At 31.4% G+C, this 23,858-nt stretch overlaps 1 protein-coding gene across 3 annotated transcripts in view; it reads left to right on the forward strand.

Annotated features, from left to right (window-relative positions):
• The window catches only part of Epac (Exchange protein directly activated by cAMP), a 226,735-nt gene that overhangs the window by 161,506 nt on the left and 41,371 nt on the right, over positions 1-23,858 (forward strand). For 2 of the 3 annotated variants that reach the window (XM_064065349.1, XM_064065350.1), the window contains 3 exons: positions 4,808-4,859; positions 19,862-20,029; positions 20,082-20,252. In XM_064065349.1, coding sequence (XP_063921419.1) covers positions 4,808-4,859; positions 19,862-20,029; positions 20,082-20,252 — 391 coding nt within the window. Of the gene's footprint in view, positions 1-4,807; positions 4,860-13,205; positions 13,502-19,861; positions 20,030-20,081; positions 20,253-23,858 lie in introns of those variants that run through there. The other variant, XM_064065351.1, reaches the window with a different exon arrangement.

Here is a 23,858-nt window from a genome sequence, read left to right on the forward strand (position 1 = left end):
GTACTAAAATTGAATGAACTAAAAATTGAAAAGTGGAACAAAAACCGAAAATCTAAAAAGTGAAAAACGAAAAATTCAAAAATTCAAAAGTTGAATCGATCTATGGAAAATTGTAAATCGGGAAACTGAAAAATTGGAACATTGAAAAAACGAAAAATAGTACCATTGAAAATTGCGAATCGAAAAACTGAAACGAAATTCAAAATTCGAACATTCAAAAATTTTAAGTTTAAAACTCGAAAAATTGACGAAATTAAAAATCGAAAAATGGAATAAAAAGAGAAAAATTCAAAAGTCAAGAATTTCAAAATTCCGAAATTTAAAAACTTGAAAAATTGAAGAAACGAAGAATTAAAAGCAAGGCACTAAAACAGAAGGAACGAAAAATTGAAAAGTAGAACGAAAACCGAACATCGGAAAAATTGGAAAAACGAAAAATTCAAAAATTCCAAAGTTGAACAGATTTATGGAAAATTTTAAATCGAGAAGCTGAAAAATTGGAACATTGAAAAAACAAAAAATATGTAGTACCATTAAAATTGCGAATCGAAAAATTGAAACGAAATTCAAAAGTCGAAAATTCAAAAATTTTAAGTTTAAAACTCGAAAAACCGACGAAATTCAAAATCGAAAAAGATGGAACAAAAATTAAAAAATTGTAAATCTGGAAAAAATAATAGTTAAAAAATTCAAAAGTCAAGAATTCCAAAATTCCGAATTTAAAAACTCGAAAAATGAAAGAAACGAAAAATTAAAAACAAGGTACTAAAATTAAATGAACGAAAAATTGAAAAGTAGAACGAAAACCGAAAATCTGAAAAATTGGAAAAACGAAAAATTCAAAATTCAAAAGTTGAATCGATCTATGGAAAATTTTAAATCGAGAAAATGAAAAATTGGAACACTGAAAAAACGAAAAATACCATTGAAAATTGCGAATCGAAAAATTGAAACGCAATTCAAAAGTCGAGAATTCAAAAATTTAAAGTTGAAAACTCGAAAAGTTGAAGAAATGAAGAATTAAAAACCAGGTACGAAAATTGAAACACCGAAAAATTGAAAATTAGAACGAAAACCGAAAAATTGAAAAATTCACATATGAAAAATTTCAAAATTGAAAACTGAAAACTCAAAAAATTGAAGAAATGAAAAATTGAAAAAGTGGAAAAACTAAAAACACAAAAAATAGTAAAATTAAAAAATTACCAATTAAAAAATGGAAGAAACAAAATATAAAAAGCGAAAACTTGAATCATTGAGAAATTCAGAAGTCGAAAATTAAAAATTATAAATTCGAAAAATTGAAGAAACGAAAAATTAAAAATCAAGATATCTACCGAAAAAAACAAAAATTTAAAAATTGAAATCGATGGACGGAAAAATTTTAGATTGAGAAATTGAAAAATCGAAACATTGAAAAATTGAATAAATTAAAGAAATTCAAAAATGAAAACTTCAAAAATTGAAAATTAAACTTAACTTAGAAACTCTAACTATTGCAAATGGGAAAACTTTAACATTTAAGATTGAAAACTCTAAATATTGCATATCCAAAAATTAAACAAACGAAAAATTAAAAATCAAATTGTAATTAAAAGCAAGAAACTGAAAAATTGAAAAATTCAAAATATGGATATTTGAAAAAACAGAAAAATATGTAGTAAAACAAAAACATTAAAACACTGCAAGATCGAAATATTTAGTAATAGAAAAAATTCAAAAATTTTAAATTAAAAAGGAAAAATTTATTAAAAAATTCAAAATTAGAAGTCGAGTACCTGATGAAACAAAACATTGAAAAATCGAAAAATTAAAAATAGAGATGCGGAAATGGAAAAATTATAATATGGAAAAAATCGTATGGACAAAAAATTAAATAACTGAAAAATTAAAAAGTTAAAAATTCCAAAGTTGAAAATTTCAAACTGAAATCTCGAAATATTGCACGTCAAAAAGTTGAAAAACTCAATACTTAAAAAAATCGAAATATTGAAAGTTGAAAAAATCGAAATATTGAAAATTGAAAAAAATTGAAAATCAAAATATCTAAATAGTAAAATCGAAAAATTGAAAAAACTAAAAATTGAAAAATTCAAACGTTGAAATCGATCTCTGGTAATTTTGAAATTGACAAACTGAAAAATTGGGACATTGAAATTTTTTTTAAATCAAAATATATAGAAACTGAAAAAATTGAAACATTAAAAAAAATGAAAAATTGAGAAACTGAAAAATACAAGAATCAAAAAATTAAAATTCGAAACTTAACTTAAAAACTAAACATTGCAAATCGGAAAACTTAAGAAAGAAAAATCGAAAAAATGAATAGTTGAAAAATTCAAAAATGAAAAATTTCAAAATTTAGAATTTAAAACTCGAAAAATTGAAGAAACTAAGAACTAAAAAGCAGGATGTTGAAAAATCGAAAAATTGTAAAATCGAAATACAGTAAGATGGAAAAATTGAAAAGTTAAAAACTCGAAAACTGAAAATTTTAAACTTGAAAACTCGAAAAAATAAACAAAAAACTGAAAAATCAAATAATTAAAAATCGAACTGAAAAATTAAAAAATTCAAGAGATTAATATTGGAAAAAATAAAAAAAATGTAAGTATGTAGTGAAACCAAAAAAATGCTAATTGAAAAATTGAAAAATTGGACAAACGAAAATCAAGACAATTTCAAACTGAAAACCCAAAAAACTGAAGAAACGAAGGATATATATAGGAAGAAATATCAAAACACTAAAAGATCGAAAAATTTAGGATCAGAAAAAATTCAAAAATTTTTAACTGAAAACGCGAAAAATTGAAAAATCGGATAATTGAAGAAAGGTTGAAATCGATCGACCAAAAAAACAATTTTATATCGAGACACTCAAAAATCGAAACAAAAAGATTGAAAAAAATGGAAAAATGAAAAATCAAAATATCCAAATAGTAAAATCGAAAAACTGAAAAATTGGGACATTGAATTTTTTTTTATCAAAATATGAAGAAAGAAATTGAAAAAATTGAAAAATTAAAAAAATTGAAAAATTGAGAAACTGAAAAAACGAAAAATACAAGAATCAAAAAATTAAAAATCGAGACTTCAAAAGTTGGAAATTAAACTTAACTTAAAAACTTTAGACATTGCAAATCGGGAAACTTAAGAAAGAAAAACCGAAGAAACGAATACGTAGTTGAAAAATTCAAGAGTGAAAAAATTCAAAAATTTTAAACTGAAAACTCGAAAAATTGAAGAAACAAATAATTAAAAATCAAGATATCTACTGAAAAATCGAAAATTGAATAACTGAAAAATTGAAAAGGTGAAATCGATAAATCGAAATAATGAAAAATTGAACAAATGAAAAATCAAAATCTAAAAATTGAAGAAATGCAAAAAAAAAAACAAAATTTAAAAATCGAAGAACTGATTAAACGAAAAATTGAACTGTGGAAAAATTAAACAGCGAGAATTAAATAATTGAAAACTTAGAGTTAAAAATACAAAAGTTGAAAATCTCAAACATGAAAATTCGAAATATTGCATATCGAAAAATTGAAAAAACGAAAAATAGTAAAATAAAAAAGGAAAAATTGAAATCAAAAATCGAGAATACTAAAAAATTTAAAATCTAAAATTTAAGTTTTAAGACTTTAAAGTGCTTGCAGATTTTGACTTTTTACTTCAGATAGGAAAATTGCCACTTTGTTTAAGATTTCAGGTTTTCTCCAAATCTACTTCCAGACAAAATATGAGTAACGCAAACTTATGAAAAAGATCTTTAAAAAAAAGCAAGATTTGATGCAAGTAAATTTCCTTTTAAATGAAAAGCTTCTGGAGAGTTTTTAGTTTCACCACGTTCGATGAACATTTTCTCCAAGAAAAATTGCACAATGCACAAGTCTGTCTTCGACAAACCCAATTTAAAGTTGCATTTTTCTGAACAAACATTACCACAACGCCGTCGCCGTCTGACATCCAGCTAACAAGTGTGTAGGCACCCACTGTTTATTCGAGTTTTAGACTTTACTGGAAACGCAATCTCAAAATAATCCGTTTTAGGACTATATACACGGATTTAAGTATCAAGGGACACGAATTACTTTCGTTTAACGCCCCTTTAAAGACTGTTTATTCTTAGCTTTAATGCGTCGTTCCCTCCACGTGACTCGCACAAATCCACCAGCTATATGAGGAAAATAATTTGGTATAAATTTGTAATCTCGCAATAATTTCACTTTATTAAATTTTTCATTGCGTTGTGAAGTCTAAATTGAAATTCTGCTGCAAAAATGTGCAAAGACGGCAGTCAGGTCGAACCAAAATTTAGAAACTCATATTTAAGAGACAGTTAATTTTTACTTAAATAAATTTGAGTCAAGTTTATAAACTTAATGTCAGTTTTTCCAGAAAAGCGCCAAAAAACCTCCCTCGGGAGTTTGCGCGTAGTTTTGTTGGAGGTTAACTCATTAATTAACTTGAATATTTGCAGCCCTATAAGCCAAAGTTTGTCATTCTGCTTACGAAGACTTTAATAGCGAAGTTGCTTAATCGCGTAAATCGGGTTAAAGGAAGGCCCAGGCGGGATAACTGCGTTAAAAGTTTAATCTCATTCCGAACATTTAAAATAATTTTTCGTCGTCACTCCAGGCTTAAACGTGAAAATATTTGCATTCGCGATAATAGTTTATTTTTGGACCAGCTAATGTCGAATAATTTCTATCTTATCAGATCATTATTACCGCGATCGTACGACAAATAAATGTCACCGAAAACCCAGTCAATGTGCTAAATGTGGCCGATTTCTTGCTTGCAGAAAAACAAGGAGCTGATGAACGACTTGGTCTCCAACTGTAAGCTGAAAAACGGTAAGTTTGCATAATTCTTTTGATTGTTGAGTCGGTGAACAAGATTGATGTGACGCTTGCGCCTCAACCCTAAATTAATCAATCAACTTGTCATCATCAAACTATAAACTTCTCGATCCCGATATTTGCGCCGTTATTCTCGAAGGACTGCCCTACAGATTTATTATTGAAGAATCGATTTTTACGAGCATTGCGGCCGTTTCCGACGCGAAATGAAATGTGAAGGAGCGCCGGAGTCAATAACATTGCAGAGGAATGACCAAAACACCCAGGAAGCGTCTAGAGGAAGCCGGGTAAAGAACTATAAAGTGTACAAGATTCTACTTTGTGTTCGTGGAACGTGAAACTACCGAAAGAAAAGTGATGCGTTTCCGAGAGACAATCGAATTACTGAAGAAAACTCATTCAATATGGCGTTCCGACGGTGATCGAGAAATAACTTTTAGGTGTTCGTTTTGTCCCACCATCCCCTGCTGGAACAAAGTGATCAATAACACACACTGCACCCCCAAATTAATAAAAATAAATAAAGTGTTACGTCGGGGTGTAAAACACTATTTTTGTCCGAGTCTGTTCGATATTACCGTTACCGGAGTTAGACATAAACTATAAAAGGATTGAGTTGTGAATAATTTAAGTAGTTCGACGGGACGAATTTCATGTGTATGAATTTTTCATGACATGGAGGACCACCGGACTCATAATTACTGGAAAGCTTTCATGTGTTCGAGAGAGTTGGGCCGCTTTGAAACGAAAATAGTTACAATAAACCAGATATTCTGACCTTACATAACCTCCGAAAAATCCTGTTGCTCCCTTCTAACACTAACTCCACTTTAATCCACCAAAAACCCGACGATTTTTTTTCAAAAATCGTTTAAATACCACTTTGACGCCTTATCCACTAAAAACCAAATCACTTTTTTCAAAAATTACCCAATGTTAGTGTAATTAATAATAATTAAGAATCGAAGAGACATATTTCCGGTTCCGCGAACATGACAAGACCGGTTTCGGTGTATTGCACCCCATCCCGCCCCCTCGATGGCAGTTCTTCGAATCCGCGACTTCTAGAATCGAGTCGTCTGAGTTCTGAGACTGTCGCCAAGCGATTTTTTCCAAGAAATGTCAGTCTTGATAGACTGACAACAAATCTGATGGAAAATTTTGTGTAGTGAAACTGTAACAGTAAAAATGACAAAATATGGAGAAATCGAGAAATATAAAAATTATGAAATAAAACCTTGAATGAAATTTAAAATCTTGACGCTTTTTAAAATTTTGGCTTTTCGTGAGTTTCAGAATTCTAACTTTTTCAAAAAATCTTCTAGAGAGAAAATAGAACAGTGTAGGAATTTTTTTCATTCTCGCTACGTTGAAGATATTTTTTTAATTTTACAAAATTAAAAAAAATCAATTTTTTGCGACCTAACTTTCAATCAATTGTTCGCTGAAAATGTCAAGACTTTGAGTTTCTTGGAAAATTCATATATTTTTTAATTTCATCTTTTTTTGAGATCTACTTCCACATAGAATCCAAGTACTGGTAAAATATCGATGAACTACAAAATTTTGTATTAACTTATTTTTTTTTATTTTTTGCTTTGTTTTCACCTAGAATTTTTTATCTCAAGTCTTGAAGTCTTCACAATTTTCCTCCAAAACACAAATGTCAAGATCAAATTTTTGAGATCCTTTGTACTGATTGACTATAAAACAGACAAATTTTATTTCGGGTATGAACTGCCCTGACCTAACCTGTCAATCAGTCACTACGTCACTAAGCCAGTAAGTCCCTAATTCAGTCAGTTAGTCAGTCAGTCCCTAGGTCAGTCAGTCACTAAGACAGTCGATCAGTAACTACTTCCTTAAGTCAATAATTATTTACTACGTTGCTAAACCACTAAGTTACTAAGTCTGTCACTAAATGACTAAATCACTAGATCGCTTGGTAATTAAGTTAGTAAGTCAATCAGTTACTAATTTACATTGTCATTGGTTATCAGTCACAACGTCACTTAGTCACTAAGACAGTAAGCCTGTAAGTCACTAAGGCACTAAGTCAGTCAAGAAATCACTGAGTTAGTTAGTGACTGAAGTACTAAGTTAGTTAGTCACTAAGACATTGGTAAAACAGTCACTAAGTCAATAAGTCAGTCAGTCGTTAAATTACTGGGTCACTAGATCACTAAATCACTAAGTCTCTCAGTCACCACGTCACTTGACCTGACTTAAGCTGACAAAGCTTGACTGAGGTGACCTGACTGGTATGACCGTCAGTGGTCTATTAATAACTAAATCAATCACTAAGTCAGTCAGTAAATCCGCTAGTCAGTTAGTCAGTCAATCAGTAAGTCAATAAGTCAGAAAATAGAACAGTGTAGGATTTTTTTTTTCTTGCCACATTGAAGATTTTTTTACAAAAATTGTCTTTAGGATTTACGCAATGTTAATGGTTTGTGAAAATTTCAGTTTTCAAATTCTTTTTATTTATTGGCAAATTTTAAATTTCTTAATATTTTAACTTTAAAAATAAAAATTGTAGACTTTGTTTTGGCCTTTTAATTTTTACATAGATCTCCAAAGTTTCAACTTTTTTCAAAACTTTTTAATTTTTTTTTAACATTAACAAAATCTCAAGAACCTGGACGACATCCAAAAACCGCAGATTTTGTCTCAAATTTTGATATTAAACTTTTTTCAAGCTGTTGACTAAAACGAAAAAAAAACAATGCTCAATTTGAAAAATTCGATCTTGAACTTTGAAAGTGTAATTTTTGGCTCAAATTTTTGAGATCCTTTGTACTGATTGACTATAAAAGATACAATTTTTTTTCGGATATGAACTGCCCTGATCTAACCTGTCAATCAGTCAGTAAGTCACTAATTCAGTCAGTCAGTCAGTCAGTCAGTCAGTCAGTGACTAAGTAATAGTTCACCAAGTGAATCGGTCAGTCAGTTACGAAACCACTAAGTCAATAAGATAGTAAAGTAGTAAGCCTGTGAGTCATCAAGACACTAAGTCAGCCAATAAGTCACTAAATCACTAGGTAGCTTAGTAATTAAGTTAGTAAGTCAGTCAATTACTAAATCTATAAGTCACTAAATTACTAAGTCATTGGTTAGGTCAGCTAACTCAGCCAATTAGTCACTACACCACTTAGTCACTAAGTCGATCAGTCAGTCGGTCAGTCAATGACTAATAATTCATATAATGAATCAGTCAGTAAATCACGAAACCACAAAGGCACTAGGTCTCTAAGGCAGTAAGCCTGTAAGTCACTAAGACACTGAGTCAGTCAGTGACTGAGTTACTAAGTTACTTAGTCACTAAGTCATTGGTTAAACAGTCACTAGGTCAATAAGTCAGTCAGTCGCTAAATTACTTTGTCAGTAAGTCACTACATCGCTTGCTCACTAAATAACTAAGTCACTGGGTCGCTATATCACTAAACTACTCAATCACTTAACCACTTGGTCATTAATCAGTCTGACTAAACGCTAAATCACTAAGTCAGTCAGTCACTAAGTTCTTTGGTCACTAGTTCACTAATTCACTAAGTCGCTAAATCACTGGGTCACTAAATCACTAAATCACTAAGTCTCTCAGTCACTACGTCACTTGACCTGACCTAAGCTGACCTGGCCTGACAGTCAGTGGTCTATTAATAACTAAATCAACCACTAAGTGTGTCAGTAAATCCGTTAGTCAGTCAATAGGTCATTCAATCAGTCATTATGTCACTTCTTCAATAATTTAGTCTGTCAGTCAGTCAGTCAGCCAGTCCGAGACTAGGCAATGATTCACAAAGTAAATCAGTCAGTCAATCAAGAAATAATTAAGTCACTAGGTTATTAAATCGGTCAATCAGGCACTCAGTCACTTAGTGGGTCAATCAGTCACTAAGTCAGTCAATCAGCAACTATCTCACTAAATCAGTCATGTCAGTCAATCACTAAATTACTTGGTCAGTAAGTCACTAAGTCGTTTGATCACTAGATCACTGGGTTATAAGATCAGTAAGTCACTCAATCACTTAGTCAGTTAGTCGTTAGTCAATCGGTGAAGAAATCTCTAAATCACTAAATCGATTAATCACTAAATCACTTTGTGACTTATTTACTAAGTTACTAAGTCAGTAAGCCACTAAGTCGCTAATTCACTGGGTCACTAGATCACTAAATCACTCAATCATTTAACACCTTGGTGACTAGTCAGTTAGTGACTAAACCGCTAAGCACTATGTAAATGACTAAGTTAGTAAGTCAATGGTCACTACGTCACTTAGTCACTAAATCACTAAGTCACTGGGTCACTAAATCACAAAGCACTCAATCAATCATTTTGTCAGTAATTTACTAACTTACTAAATCAGTAAGTCGCTAAGTACCTCAGTTCTTTGGTCACTAGATCGCTAAGTTACTCTATCATTAAGTCACTTAGTAAATCTCATAGTTAATTCTCTACATAAATCAGAACAAATAATCTTTATTTTAAGTTATATGTAGATAAGTTATAGGGGTTATCAATCATAAAAATAGTTTTTCGATAAATCTGGATTTAATTACCTTCGACCAACTTTTTGATATCAAAATTTTTCGTGTTTCATTTACTTTCATTTCTTAGTATTTCCATTTTTCGGTAATTCGGTTTCACAATTTGTCGTTATTTTAGTCACTAAGTAAGTCAATCATTAACTACGTCACTAAGTCATTCACTAAGACACTAAGTTAGCTACTGACTCAGTCAGTGAATCACTAAGTCACTAAGTCGTCGGTAACTAAATTAGCAAGTCAATAAGTTACTGATTCAGCAAGTCAGTAAGTTATTAATTCAGTTAGTTACTAAGTAACTACGCCATTGGCCATCTCAGCTAAGTCAGTCAATCAGTCACTAAGTCTATCAGTAATAATTCTTAAAATGAATCAGTCAATAAATCATGAAACCACTATATTAGTCAGTCAGTCACTAAATTAATCAAGCAGTCACTACGTCGCTAAGCCACTAAGTCACTAAGCCAGTCAATTAGTTACTAAGTTACTTAGTCACTAACTCAGGAAATAAATGAGTGAATCGGTCAGTCAGTGACTAAATAATGATTAACAAAGTCAATTAGTCAATCACTCACGAAAGAACCAAGTCACTTGGTCATTAAATCACTAAGGCAGTAAACATGTAAGTCACTAAGACGCTAAGTCATCCACTGACTCAGTCGGTAAATGAATCAAAAAGTCACTAGAACATGGGTAACCAAGTTAGTAAGTCAATAAGTTACTGAGTCAACAAGTCACTAAGTTATTAACTTAGTTAGTCACTAAGTAACTAAGTCATTGGTCACTTTAGCTAAGTCATCCAATCAGTCACCACGTCATTCATTCACTAGGTCAATCAGTAATAATTCTTAAAATGAATCAGTCGGTAAATCACCAAACCACAAAGTGACTAGTCTCTAAGGCAGTAAACCTGTAAATCACTAAGACAGCAAGTCAGTAAGTTAGTCAGTCGCTAAATTACTTAGTCAGTAAGTCACTACGTCACTTAGTAACTAAATCACTAAGTCATTGGTCAGTCAGTGACTAAGCCGTTAAATTACTAAATCAGTCACTCACCAGATCACTTTGCCAATAATTTACTAACTTACTAAGTCACTGAGTCTTTAAGTACCTAAGTCCTTTGGTCACTAGAACACTAAGTCACTAAGACACTATGTAAGCCACTGACTAAGTCAGTGAGTGAATCACTAAGTCACTAGGTCATGGGTGACAAAGTTGGTACGTCACTAAGTTACTAAGTCAATCAGCAGTAATTCATAAAATGAATAAATCACTAAATCACGAAACCCCAAAGTCACCAGGTCTCTAAGGCAGTAAACCTGTAAGTTACTAAGAGACTAAGTCAGTCAGAAAATCAGTGAGTTAGTCAGTGACTGAATTAGTAAGTTAGTTAGTCACTAAATCACTCTGTCAGTCATTTACTTACTTAATAAGTAAGTAAGTGATTAAGTTCTTTGGTCACTAGTTCACTAATACACTAAGTCGCGAAAACACTGGGTCCCTAGATCACTAAATCGCTAAGTCTCTCAGTCAACACGTCACTTGACCTGACCTCACTTGACCTGACCTGACCTGACCTGGCCTGGCCTGAGAACTAAATCAATCACTAAGTCAGTCAGTAAATTCGCTAGTCAGTTAGTAAGTCAATCAATCAGTCAGTCAATCAATCAGTCAATAAGTCAGTCAATGACCGAGTCACTAAATTAGTCACTAAATCAATGGTTAATCAGTCACTAAGTTAGTAAGTTAGTAAGTCGCTAAATAACTTAGTCAGTAGGTCACTAAGTTAGTAAGTCAGTAAGTCACTACGTCGCTTAGTCACTAAATCACTAAGTCACTGGGTCACTAGATCACTAAACTACTCAATCAATTAACCACTTAGTCATTGGTCAGTCAGTGACTAAGCCGCTAAGTCACTCACTCAATCACTTTATCAATAATTTAAAACTTCCTAAGTCAGTAAGTCACTAAGTACCTAAGTCCTTTGGTCACTAGATCATTAAGTCACTCTATCATTAAGTCACTTAGTAAATCTTATAGTTAATAATCTGTTTAGATCCGAGCAAATAATTTTTATCAAATTTTACAGTTTTTCGAAAAATCTGGATTTATTTACCTTCCACCAATTTTTGGTTTTTTCATTTTCTTTAACTTTTCAATTTTTTGATTTTTGTTTGATTCGGTTTCACAATTTGTCGTTATTTCAATTTTAATTTTTTCAATTTTTCAATTTCTCGTCTTCCAAATTTTTCAGTTTTTCGATTTGCAATTTTTCGATATTACAATTTTCATTTTTCGATTTTTCTGTTTTTCAATTTTTATTTTTTCGATTTTCTCAGTTTTTCATTTCCCCGAGTTAAAATTTCCTGAGTTTTATTTTTCATTTTCCCAATTTTTTAATTTTCTTTTGTGGATTTTATATCACAATTTTTCGTTTTTTCATTTCCTTTATTTCTTTCGATTTTATAGTTTTTCGTTTATTAAATTCTTCAAACTTTCAATCTTTGATTTTTTAAATCCTCGATTTTCCATGTTTTAGTTTTTCAATTTTGCAATTTTTGGATTTCCATTTATCCGATTTTCCGGTTTCTATAATTTTCAGTATTTTCATTTTACACTTTTCCAATTTTTAAGTTTCTCAATTTTCAATCCTTAGATTTTTTAATGTTTTCATTTTATACTTCTTCGTTTTCTTATTTATTTTTTTTATTCGAAAAGTTGAAAAATTGAAAAAAAACGAAAAATGCAAATCGAAGAACTGAAAAAACGAAAAAAGTGAAATAGTGAAAAACTAAAAATCGAGAAATAAAACTCGAAAAAATTAATGAATAGAAAAACTGGAAAGAAGAAAAAATCGATCGAATCGAAAAACAGCAAAATCCAAAAATTGTGAAATCGAAAAATTATAGAATCGTCAAAATTGTGACGTCGAAAAACTGTAACGTTGAAAGGTCAAAAAATTGAAAACTTGACTACCAAGAAATTGAAAAATTAAAGGTCGAAAAATAAAAAATTGAAAAAATGAAAAAGTTCTAAAATCCAATAATTGAAAAATGGAGAAATCCTAAAATCGTGAAACTGAAAAAGTCACTTCACTTGACCTGATCTGATCTGACCTGACTTAATTTGATCTGACTTGTTCTGACCTGAACTGACCTGACCTGAACTGACCGGACCTGACCAGAACTGATCTAATCTAACCTGAGCTTACTTAATCTGAGCTGAGCTGAATTTACTTATCTGACCTGACCTAACCTAACCTGACCTTATCTGACCTGACTTAACTTAACCTGACCTGATCTGACCTGACTTGACCTGACCTGAAGTGACGTGTTTTCCAGAATTTTTACTTTCTTCGAGGAAATAGTAATCTCAGATCCTGCCAGATCTTAAAAGTCAAGTCGAAAGCCGTGAAAAATCGTATCCATTTTCCTAAAAGAGCAAATTCACTTTTTCCAAAATTTGAACGCTATTTTTTCAAAAATCTTGACATTTTTTTGCCTCGATCCTGAACACGTAACAACAACGCGAGGAATTTTCACCCTTCAAAACTTCAAGAAAACCTAACAACTTTAGCGAAAACTCAGTTAGAGATAAATAAGATGGGCACACACCTCCTACCATCAAATTAAGTAAAAAAATCCCATCGTTCGTCGTAACGAACGAATCCTTCCAAGAGCAAGCAACGTTCATTACGTATCCACACTAATCAAATAGCTTATGTTTGTCCTCTCCGAATTAGTTGCGTGAGTGCGCAGGGGAAAATTCGAGGTAGTTAAGAGACGCGGGGGTGACTTATGACTAATTCGTCGAATAAACCCCACACGATGACGAGGTTCGGACTAATTAGTTCCATCATCCGATAAAATACAACCCCTAACCGTCGCGAACCAGTTACGTTCAGTTTCTAGGTGGAGTTTTACGTGATTCGTCGTCGATGTTTCAGCAGGCCGTTTTCGGCTAAATTATGTCCAAATTTCGTAAGTGGGGTGGTGTTTGTGAAGAATACTCTCGAAATTTATGTGTCTGGCTCGTAAAGTTATACAGGAACAAAACATCCCTTGTGTAATTGGGAGAATCGAAGAGAGGTTGGTGGAATTTATACAGCTTTGTATTCGTATTCGGTCTAGGTATCGGGATGGAATTTATGTTTTGACGTTTTATGGTTTTAAAATTTTATGGTGACACCTAGCGGGTTTATGTGCCGATAGAGTTTTACTGCTATTTTCGGCTAATAAATTCTAGTGGGAATTTTATTTCGGTGAATAGTGATGTCGATAATGCTCACGTTGCTAGTCACGACACGATCGTTAGTCATTTTTTTTGTTGTGGTTATGGATGTTTGAATACATTTTTGTCGTAATTAACGGGTTATCCTTTTTATTGTGTTTGTTATGTGCTGAGTGCGTCAGAGTTTGTTTAACAAGCGGTTTAATGGAGAAACCTGCACAATTTTTGCTCCAGAAAAGAACCTCAATTATATATCTTGAGTTTTTTTCAAGTAAATAAATAATTTAGAAAAATGTATCTTCTCGGTATTAATGCTCAAGATTTTAAACTTTTTCTCAAGATCCTGAAAATCTTTAACACTTTGGAGAGCACCGAAGATCTTCATAAAAGACGGTTTTTTCGAATCTATTTTCTTCATGTTTAATTTTGAGATCTGCTTTTCACAGATCTTCACATTTGTCTTCTGCAGAAAAAATTTTAGACCCTTAAAAACAAATTTTTTGATCTGGAAAATTCTCTGCACAGTTTGTTTTATAGTTTATTGAAAGACTGAAACATCCGACAATGTGAGGCAAAATCTGAAAAAAAGTAATAATTTTGTTTAACTATGAAGTATTCAAGAACCTATGGATGATTTCAGGCAAAATTTTGACTTTCTCTAAATATTTTAGTACAATAAATTTTCATATTTGTTACTGGCGGAAGATTATCTACAATTTGATACCAATCTTCGGTCATTGCACCAATTTTAACCATTTTTTTGGAAAATTTTTGAAAACTTTGAATTAATTTTTCGTGTTAATTAAAACAGATATCGTGACGGCAATTTCAGAATCATAACTAACGAAAAATTATTTATAATTTGACACCAATTTTCGGTCGATTAAACCAATTTTTACCACTTTTCTGGAAATTTTGAATTCACTTTTCGTCTTTATTGGACCATATATCGTGACGGCGATTTAGAATCGTAACCAGCGGAAGATTATCTACAATTTGATACCAATTTTCGGTCGATTGAACCAATTTTAACCACTTTTTTGGAAAATTTTTGGAAATTTTGAGTTCACTTTTCGGGTTTATTGGACTAGACATCGTGACGGCAATTTCAGAATCGTGACTAGGGGAAGATTTTCTACAATTTGACACCAACTTTCGGTCGATTGAACCAATTTTTACCACTTTTTTGGAAAATTTTTGTAAATTTTGAATTCACTTTTCGAGTTTATTGGACGAGATCTCGTGGCTGCGATTTCAGAATCGTAACTAGCGGAAGATTGTCTACAATTTGACACCAATTTTCGGTCGATTGAACCAATTTTAACCATGTTTTTGGAAAATTTTTGAAAATTTTGAATTCAGTTTTCGTGTTTATTGGAGCAGATATCGTGACAGCGATTTCAGAGTCGTAACCAGCGGAAGATTATCTACAATTTGACACCAATTTTCGGTCGATTGATCCAATTTTAACCACTTTTTTGGAAAATTTTTGAAAATTTTAAATTCACTTTTCGGGTTTATTAGATAGGATATCGTGACGGCGATTTCAGAATCGTAACTAGCGGAAGATTATCTACAATTTAACACCAATTTTTGGTCGATTGAACCAATTTTAACCACTTTTTGGGAAAATTTTTGGAAAGTTTGAATTCACTTTTCGTCTTTATTAGACCAGATATAGTCACAACGATTTCAGAATCGTAACCAGCGGAAGATTATCTCCAATTTGACACCAATTTTCGGTCGATTGAACCAATTTTAACCACTTTTTTTTTAATTTTTGGAAATTTTGAATTCACATTTCGGGTTTATTGGACCAGATATCGTGACGGCGATTACAGAATCGTAACCAGCAGAACATTATCCACAATTTGACACAAATTTTCGGTCGATTGAACCAATTTTAACCACTTTTTTGGAAAATTTTTGTAAATTTTGAATTCACTTTTCGTATTTATTTGAATAGATATCGATGTGACGATTTTAGAGTCGTAACCAGCGGAAGATTATCTACAATTTGACACCAATTTTCGGTCGATTGAACCAATTTTAACCACTTTTTTGGAAACTTTTTGGAAATTTTGAATCCACTTTTCGGGTTTATTGGACCAGATATCGTGACGGCGATTTCAGAATCGTAACCAGCGGAAGATTATCTAGAATTTGACACCAATTTTCGGTCGATTGAACCAATTTTAACCACTTTTTTGGAAAATTTTTGGAGATTTTGGATTCACTTTTCGTGTTTGTTGGACCAGATATCGTAACGGCGATTTCAGAATCGTAACCAGCGGAAAGTTATCTACAATTTGACACCAATTTTCGGGCGATTGAACCAATTTTAACCACTTTTTTGGGAAATTTTGGAAATTTTGAGTTCACTTTTCGTCTTTATAGGACCAGATATCGTGACGACGAATTCAGAATCGTAACTAACGGAAGTTTATCTACAATTTGACACGAACTTTCGGTCGATTAAACTTTTTTAGCCACTTTTTGGGAAAATTTTTGGAAAGTTTGAATTCACTTCTCGTCTTTATTGGACCAGATATAGTCACAACGATTTCAGAATCGTAACCAGCGGAAGATTATCTACAATTTGACACCAATTTTCAGTCGATTGAACCAATTTTAACCACTTTTTTTTTTAATTTTTGGAAATTTTGAATTCACATTTCGGGTTTATTGGACCAGATATCGTGACGGCGATTACAGAATCGTAACCAGCAGAACATTATCCACAATTAGACACCAATTTTCGGTCGATTGAACCAATTTTAACTACTTTTTTGGAAAATTTTTGTAAATTTTGAATTCACTTTTCGTATTTATTTGAACAGATATCGTGACGGCGATTTCAGAATCGTAACCAGCGGAAGATTATCTACAATTTGACACCAATTTTCGGTCGATTGAACCAATTTTAACCACTTTTTATGAAAATTTTTGGAAATTTTGAATTCACTTTTCGGGTTTATTGGACCAGATATCGTGGCGGCGATTTCAGAATCGTAACCATCGGAAAATTATCAACAATTTGACACCAATTTTCGGTAGATTGAACAAATTTTAACCACTTTTTTGGAAAAGTTTTGGAAATTTTCAATTCAGTTTTCGTGTTTATTGAACCAGATATCGTGACGGCGATTTCAGAATCGTAACCAGCGGAAGATTATATACAATTTTACACCAAGTTTTTGTTGATTAAACCATATTTTACCACTTTTTTGGAAAATTTTTGGAAATTTTGAATTCATTTCACGTGTTTATTGGAACAGATATCGTGACGGAGATTTCAGAATTATAACTAACGAAAAATTATTTACAATTTGACACCAATTTTCAGTCGATTGAACTAATTTTAACCTTTTTTTTTGACAATTTTTCGAAATTTTGAATTCACTTTTCATGTTTACTGGAATAGAGATCGTGACAGCAATTTCAGATTTGTAACTAACGAAAAATTTTCTATAATTTGACACCAATCAGTTTTGACCAATTTTAACCATTTTTTCCGAAATTTTTCGATAATTTTGAATCCAGTTTTCGTGTTCATTGGAATAGATACCGCTACGGCGATTTCAGATTTATGACTAGAGGAAGATAATCCACAGTTTGAGATCGATTTTCAGTCAATTGAACCAATTTTTACCATTTTTTTGGAAAATTTTCGAAAACTTTAAATTCAATTTTTGTGTTCATTGGAACAGATATCGTGCCGACGAGTCCAGATTAGTAATTAACGGATAATTATCTACAATTTGACACCAATTTTCAGTCGGTTGAACCAATTTTAACCATTTTCTTGGAAAATTTTTGAATATGTTGAATTCACTTTTCGTGTTTATTGGAACAGATACCATGACGACGATTTCAGACTAGTGACTAGGGGAAGATTATCTAAAATCTGACACGAATTTTCGGACGATTGCACCAATTTTAACCATTTTTTTGGAAAATTTTTGAAATATTTGAATACATTTTTCGTGTTTATTGGAGTAGACATCGTTATGGCGATTTCAGACGTGTAACTAGCGGAAATTTATTTACAATTTGACACAAATTTTCAGTTTGTTGAAATGATTTTAACTTTTTTTTTTTGGAAAATTTTGAATTTATTTTTCGTGTTTATTGGAACAGATATCGTGACGGCGATTTTAGAATAGCAAATAGCGGTAGATGATCTACAATTTGACACCAATTTTCAGTCTATTGAACCAATTTTAACCATTTTTTTGGAAAATTTTTGGATATTTTGATTCCATTTTTCTTGTTTATTGGAACAGGAATCGTGACGGCAATTTCAGACTCGTAATCAGAAGAAAATTATCTACAATTTGATACCAATTTTCAGTCGATTAAACCAAGTTCAACCATCTTTTTGGAAATTTTCTGAAAATATTTACTTTACTTTTCGTTTTTATTATAACAGATATCGTGACGGCGATTTCAGACTTGTAACTAGCGGAAAATTATCTACAATTTGACACCAATTTTCGGCTTAGTGAACTAATTTTAATCATTTTTTTGGACAATTTTTGAAAATTTTGAATTCACTTTTCGCATTTATTGGAATAGATGATTCCAGATTTGTTACTGGCGAAAGATTATGTATAATTTGACACCATTTTTTGATCGATTGAACCAATTTTAACCACTTTTTTGGAAAATTTTTGAAAATTTGTAATTGCGGCGATTTCAGATCTGTGATGAGCGGAAAATTATGTACAATTTGACACTAATTTTCAGTTGATTGAACTAAATTTAACCATTTTTTTGGAAATTTTGTTTTAAATTTGAGATTCAGCCATCGTGTTTGAACCAGTTTTAACCATTTACGGAAAATTATCTATAATTTGCACCAACTTTCAATCAGTTGAACCAATTTTAACCATTTTTTTGGAAAAATTTTGAAAATTTTGAAATCACTTTTCCTGTTTATTGAAACAGGTATCGTGACGGCGATTTCAGAGTTGTAACTAGCGGAAAAGTGTTCACAATTTGACACCAATTTTCAGTCAATTGCAAAAATTTTAACCATTTTTTAGGAAAATTGAAACAAAAATCAAGATGTTGCCAGGAATCAGCTTTAAGTTCTTGAATATTTTATAGTTAAACTTTCAAAAACACTAACAATGTGTAAATCTTAAAGAAATCAAAGTAAAAAAATCTTAGCAGAGGTTTTTTAGAAAGTAGTGAAAATTTTCGTAGAAGATCAAAGTCTGAAATACATAAAGCTCTCCATATAATAAAACTGAGGTAGTGAAAAAGGTTTTATTGAGATATTGTAAAGTACAGTATTTTACGCATTTTGTTTTTTCATTACGGATCCTAGATCAAACGTAAAAGAACAGTCGTTCGTACTGTTTTTACAAGCAAAAATATTTATACTAAAAATATTCCTGCAAGACTGATTTAAGGTCACCTTGTTCCACCAAATTTCGGTATCTCTATTAATAAACCAAATATTTCATGTTATCGAAACAATCACCACTTCGAAATCATCTAATTTCGGACACGATATTTATGTACCATAAGGTAATAAAATACTGCGTTGATTGGATTTAACGTTTTTGAGTCTCGGCCAGGACAGTATTAAGGGAATGAGTTACATTTGTCGCAAAACCAATTTAGTCAGCGTCTATAGAAAGTCTGAACGTCGGAGATAAAAACGACGGTAAATAATGAGAACGAAGAAGTGATTAATTTCCAAAGATTTATGTTTCACGGAGAGATTATTCTTTTTTGAACTTCTGGGAAAACCAAAGCTTCAATTTAACGATTTTTGCACGATAGACTAGCTGTTATCAGTAATAAACCAGAACGTGTTCTAGAACTTCGTTGGGTTTTTTGGCACAAAAGCCGTGTAATTTTCTGGTCAAGTCCACCGAATTCCCAGAACCATTTATTACAAAAAACAACTGTCAACGTCAGCAACAAATTGCTTTTAATCTCTCACGCTTGAATATTTTATGAGAAAATTATTAATGACGCCGCAGGTACGAAAATGTGGAGCAATATTTTCCGGAAAACGTATTAGAGGACATCCAGTCTCCAGACTAATTCCAAAAACTAGACTTTTGTGTATCCATCAACTCCTTCGGCTTTTCTGTGTCACTCACAAATATCCCCTTTGTACGCAAACCATACCCACCACAATACATTCGAACAATTAGTTAATTAATTAACAATAACAACAACAACGTGTTCTGTTTTAGGCTTCGGCACGGTGAGCGGGACAAAAGGCGGCGGCATGCAGCAGCCTCTATCGCCGCCTCCTCGACGATCAATGTCTCCAGATCAACCAAATCCAGCCGAACCAATAACGGAATCTCCAAGTACAATAATCGGGAGAACAGGATGGGCGCTGAGGACTCTACTCCTCTGTGAGCGAATTCCCCAAAAATCCCCAATAAATTCACGTTCGTTCTATTTTAGCCCAAAATACCTGTCTCAAAGACAGGAAAGTGTCCGGAAGGCTGGTGAGGAGGTGCGCTCCAGGGACCGAACTGGTGGATTGGCTATTAAGCCTGTCCTCCAGTATCCACACGAGAGCTCAAGCCGCAGGAATGTGGCAGGCCCTGCTGGAAGAAGGAGTCATTTCTCACGGTTAGTCCCGAAAAAACAATCCCGCTCCAGATTGGTGTCATATCACATATTGTATTTATTTTCTAACCTTACTTCAAAAACATCCCGAAGCTATAAATCGGCTATAAAAATAGCGTATTCAAGGCGTATTTTAGCGTCGTGCTCGGGGCACGTTCGCGGGATTAGCGCGGATGAGTAGTTTCAAAAATTCCCTTTTTTAGAAAAATCGAGAAATGGAAAAATCGAAAATTGAAAAAATCGAAAAATTAAGGACAGGAAAACCTGAAAGCCCGAAAAGTTGAAAAATAAAAAAATTGAGAAGATAAAAAATCGTGAACCTGAAATATCGGAAAATTAAGAAATCGAGAAGTGGAAAAATCGATAATTTGAGAAAATCCAGGAAAATTGAATAATTGAAAAATTGAAAAACCTAAAAATTAATGGGTTGAATCGAAATATTGAAGAATTCCAAAACTCAAATACATATTGAAAAATTGAAAAATCGAGAAGTGGAATAATCGAAAAACTGAGAAGACGAAAACCTGAAAAACTGAAAAATTTTGGAAAATTGAGAAACCGAAAAATTAAAAATCGAGAAATCGAAAATTTAAAAAATCGGAAAATTGAATTGAAAACCTGAAAAATCGAGAAATCGAGAAGTGGAAAAATCCATCATTTGAGGAATTGAGGAATCGAAAAATCGAAAATTTAGAAACGCCAAAAACTGAAACATTGAAATAATGAAAAATCGAAAAAATATAAAAGCAAGAAATCGAAAAATTGAAAATCGAAACATAGTAGCTCGATTAATGGAGAAATTAAAAATTGATATACCCAAAAAATCTAAGCTTTAAAAAACCGAGAAATCAAAAAACCGAAGAAGTCTCGGAAAATCGAAATTTTGAAGAATCGAAAAATTGGAAAACCGGAAAATCGAAACACCGAAAAATTGAATAACTGAAAAAGAAAAAATCAAGAAATCAAAAAATCGAAATATTGAATAATTTAGCAGAGAAATATTGAAAAATTGATAACTAGGAAAATCGGAAAATCAAAAAATTGACAAATTGAAGGAAAATTGAAAAATACCAAAACTGAAACTTTGAAAATTGTAAAATCTAAAAAATGAAAAATTGAGAAATGGAAAAACCGAAAATTCAAGAAGTCGAAAAATCGAAAAGTCGAAAATTGAGAGAAAATTGAAAAATTGAGAAATCTGTAAAACTGGATAAACGATAAATTGAAAACACGAAAATTCGAAAAATCAAAAAACCATGAAATCGAAACATGAAAAGATCGAGAAATCGAAACATCGAACAATTGAAATATCCAGAAATCGAAAAAAAATTGAAAAATTGAAAAGTCGAAAGCAGAAAAATATTGGAAAATTGGTAAGTCAGTAAATTGAAAAATCGAAGGCGAATTGAAGAATCCTAACTCTGAAACTTCCAAAAATCGAAAAATTGGGAAGACAAAAACCTGAAAATTGAAAAATTGTGAAATTGGAAAATCGCAATATTGAAAAATTGGGAAAACGAAAAGGCGAAAAAATCGAAAAATCAAAAAAACAAAAAATTGGAAAACTGAAAAATGGAGAAATCGAAATAGTCCAAATTCGATAAATCGCAACATCGAAAAATTGAAAAATCGAAACATCGAAATATCGACAAATAAGAATAGAGAAATCAAAAAATTGAGAAATTGAAAAAACGAAAAATTGAAAAACCAAAAAATCCAAACTTTAAAAAATCGAAAAAGTAAAAAATCCAGAAATCAAAAAATCGAAAAAGTCTCGAAAATTCGAAATGAAAAATGGGGAATTCGAAACAAAAATTTGAAAAATCGAAGGAAAATCGAAGAGTCCTGAAACTGAAACTTCGAAAAATTGAAAAATCGAGAAACAGAAAAGTCGAAAAATTAAGAAGACGAAAATCTGAAAAACTAAAAATTGAAAAGTTAAAAAATCGTAAACCTGAAATTTAGGAAAATTGAGAAACCGAAAAATTTAAAAATCGAGGACTCGAAAATTTAAAAAATCTGGAAATTGAATTGAAAAATCGAAAATTCGAGAAATCGAAAAACCGAAAATTTAGAAAAGGCAAAAATTGAAATATTGAAAAATCGAAAAAGTATTAAATCAAGAAGTCGAAAATTCTAAAAATCTTAAGAAAAAATTGTAAAATTGGAAAATCAAGACTTCAAAAAAGCGTAAACGAAAAATTGAGAAATCGAAAAGTCGAAAAATCGAAAAGTGGAATAATCGAAAAACTGAGAAGACGAAAACCTGAAAAACTGAAAAATTTTGGAAAATTGAGAAACCGAAAAATTAAAAATCGAGAAATCGAAAATTTAAAAAATCGGAAAATTGAATTGAAAACCTGAAAAATCGAGAAATCGAGAAGTGGAAAAATCCATCATTTGAGGAATTGAGGAATCGAAAAATCGAAAATTTAGAAACGCCAAAAATTGAAACATTGAAATAATGAAAAATCGAAAAAATATAAAAGCAAGAAATCGAAAAATTGAAAATCGAAACATAGTAGTAGTAGTAGAAAAATTGAATCGAAATATTGAAAAATCCAGCATGAAATATTGAAGAATTATTACGTGGGTAAGTGAATTGGAAAATCAAAAAATTGAAAAATCGAAGGAAAATTGAAGAACCCGAAAACAGAAACTTAAAAAAAAAATGAGAAATTGGAAAACCGAAAACTGAGAAAGTGAAAAGTCGAAAAATTCAAAAATTGAAACGAAATATTCGAAAATTCAGCACTGAAATAATGAAAAATTGATAAGTTCGTCAATCGGAAAATCAAAAAATTGAAAAAATCGAACGAAAATCGAAGAATCCCAAAACTGAAACTTTGAAAAACTGAAAACTCGAAAAGTTGCAAAATTGCCAAATCGAAAAGCCGAAAAATCGAGAACTGAAAAAATCGAAAAATTGAAAAGATACAAAATCGTAACCTGAAACATCGGAAAATTGAAAAACCATAAAGTTAAAAAATCGAGAACTCGAAAAATTTTAAAATCAGAAAATTGAATTGAAAAACTGAAAAGTTGAAAAATCGAGACATGGACACACCAAAAAATTGAAAAACTGAGGTATTGAAAAATCGCAAAAGTATAAAATCAATAAATCGAAAAGTCGAAAAATCAAAAAATTGAATCGAAATATTAAAGAATGTCAAAATTCAAATTTTGAAAAACTAATAAATCGGTAAATCGGAAATCCGAAAAATTGAAAAATTGAAGGAAAATCGAAAACTCCTAAAACTGAAACTTCAAAAAATTGAGAAATCGTTAAACCGAAAAGTCGAAAAATCAAAAGTGGAAAATCAAAAAATTAAAATATTGGGAAGACCTTAAAATTGAAAAATTGGGAAATTGGGAAATCGGAATATCGAAAAATTGGGAAAACGAAACATCGGAAAGGTGAAAAGTCATCAAGAAAATCAAAAACCCAAGAAATTGAAAAAATGAAAAATAGAGAAATCGCAAACTCCAAATTCGATAAATCGAAACATGGAAAAATTGAAAATCGAAACATGGAAATCTCGACAAATGGAGAAATAAAAAAATTGAGATATTGAAAAGTTAAAAAAACAAAAAAATCTAAACTTTAAA

This window comes from Zophobas morio, unplaced genomic scaffold, assembly GCF_036711695.1.
Source record: "Zophobas morio isolate AGI-343-1 ecotype UQ-CSIRO unplaced genomic scaffold, CSIRO_AGI_Zmor_V1 ptg000026l, whole genome shotgun sequence".
NCBI classification, from domain to species: domain Eukaryota; kingdom Metazoa; phylum Arthropoda; class Insecta; order Coleoptera; family Tenebrionidae; genus Zophobas; species Zophobas morio.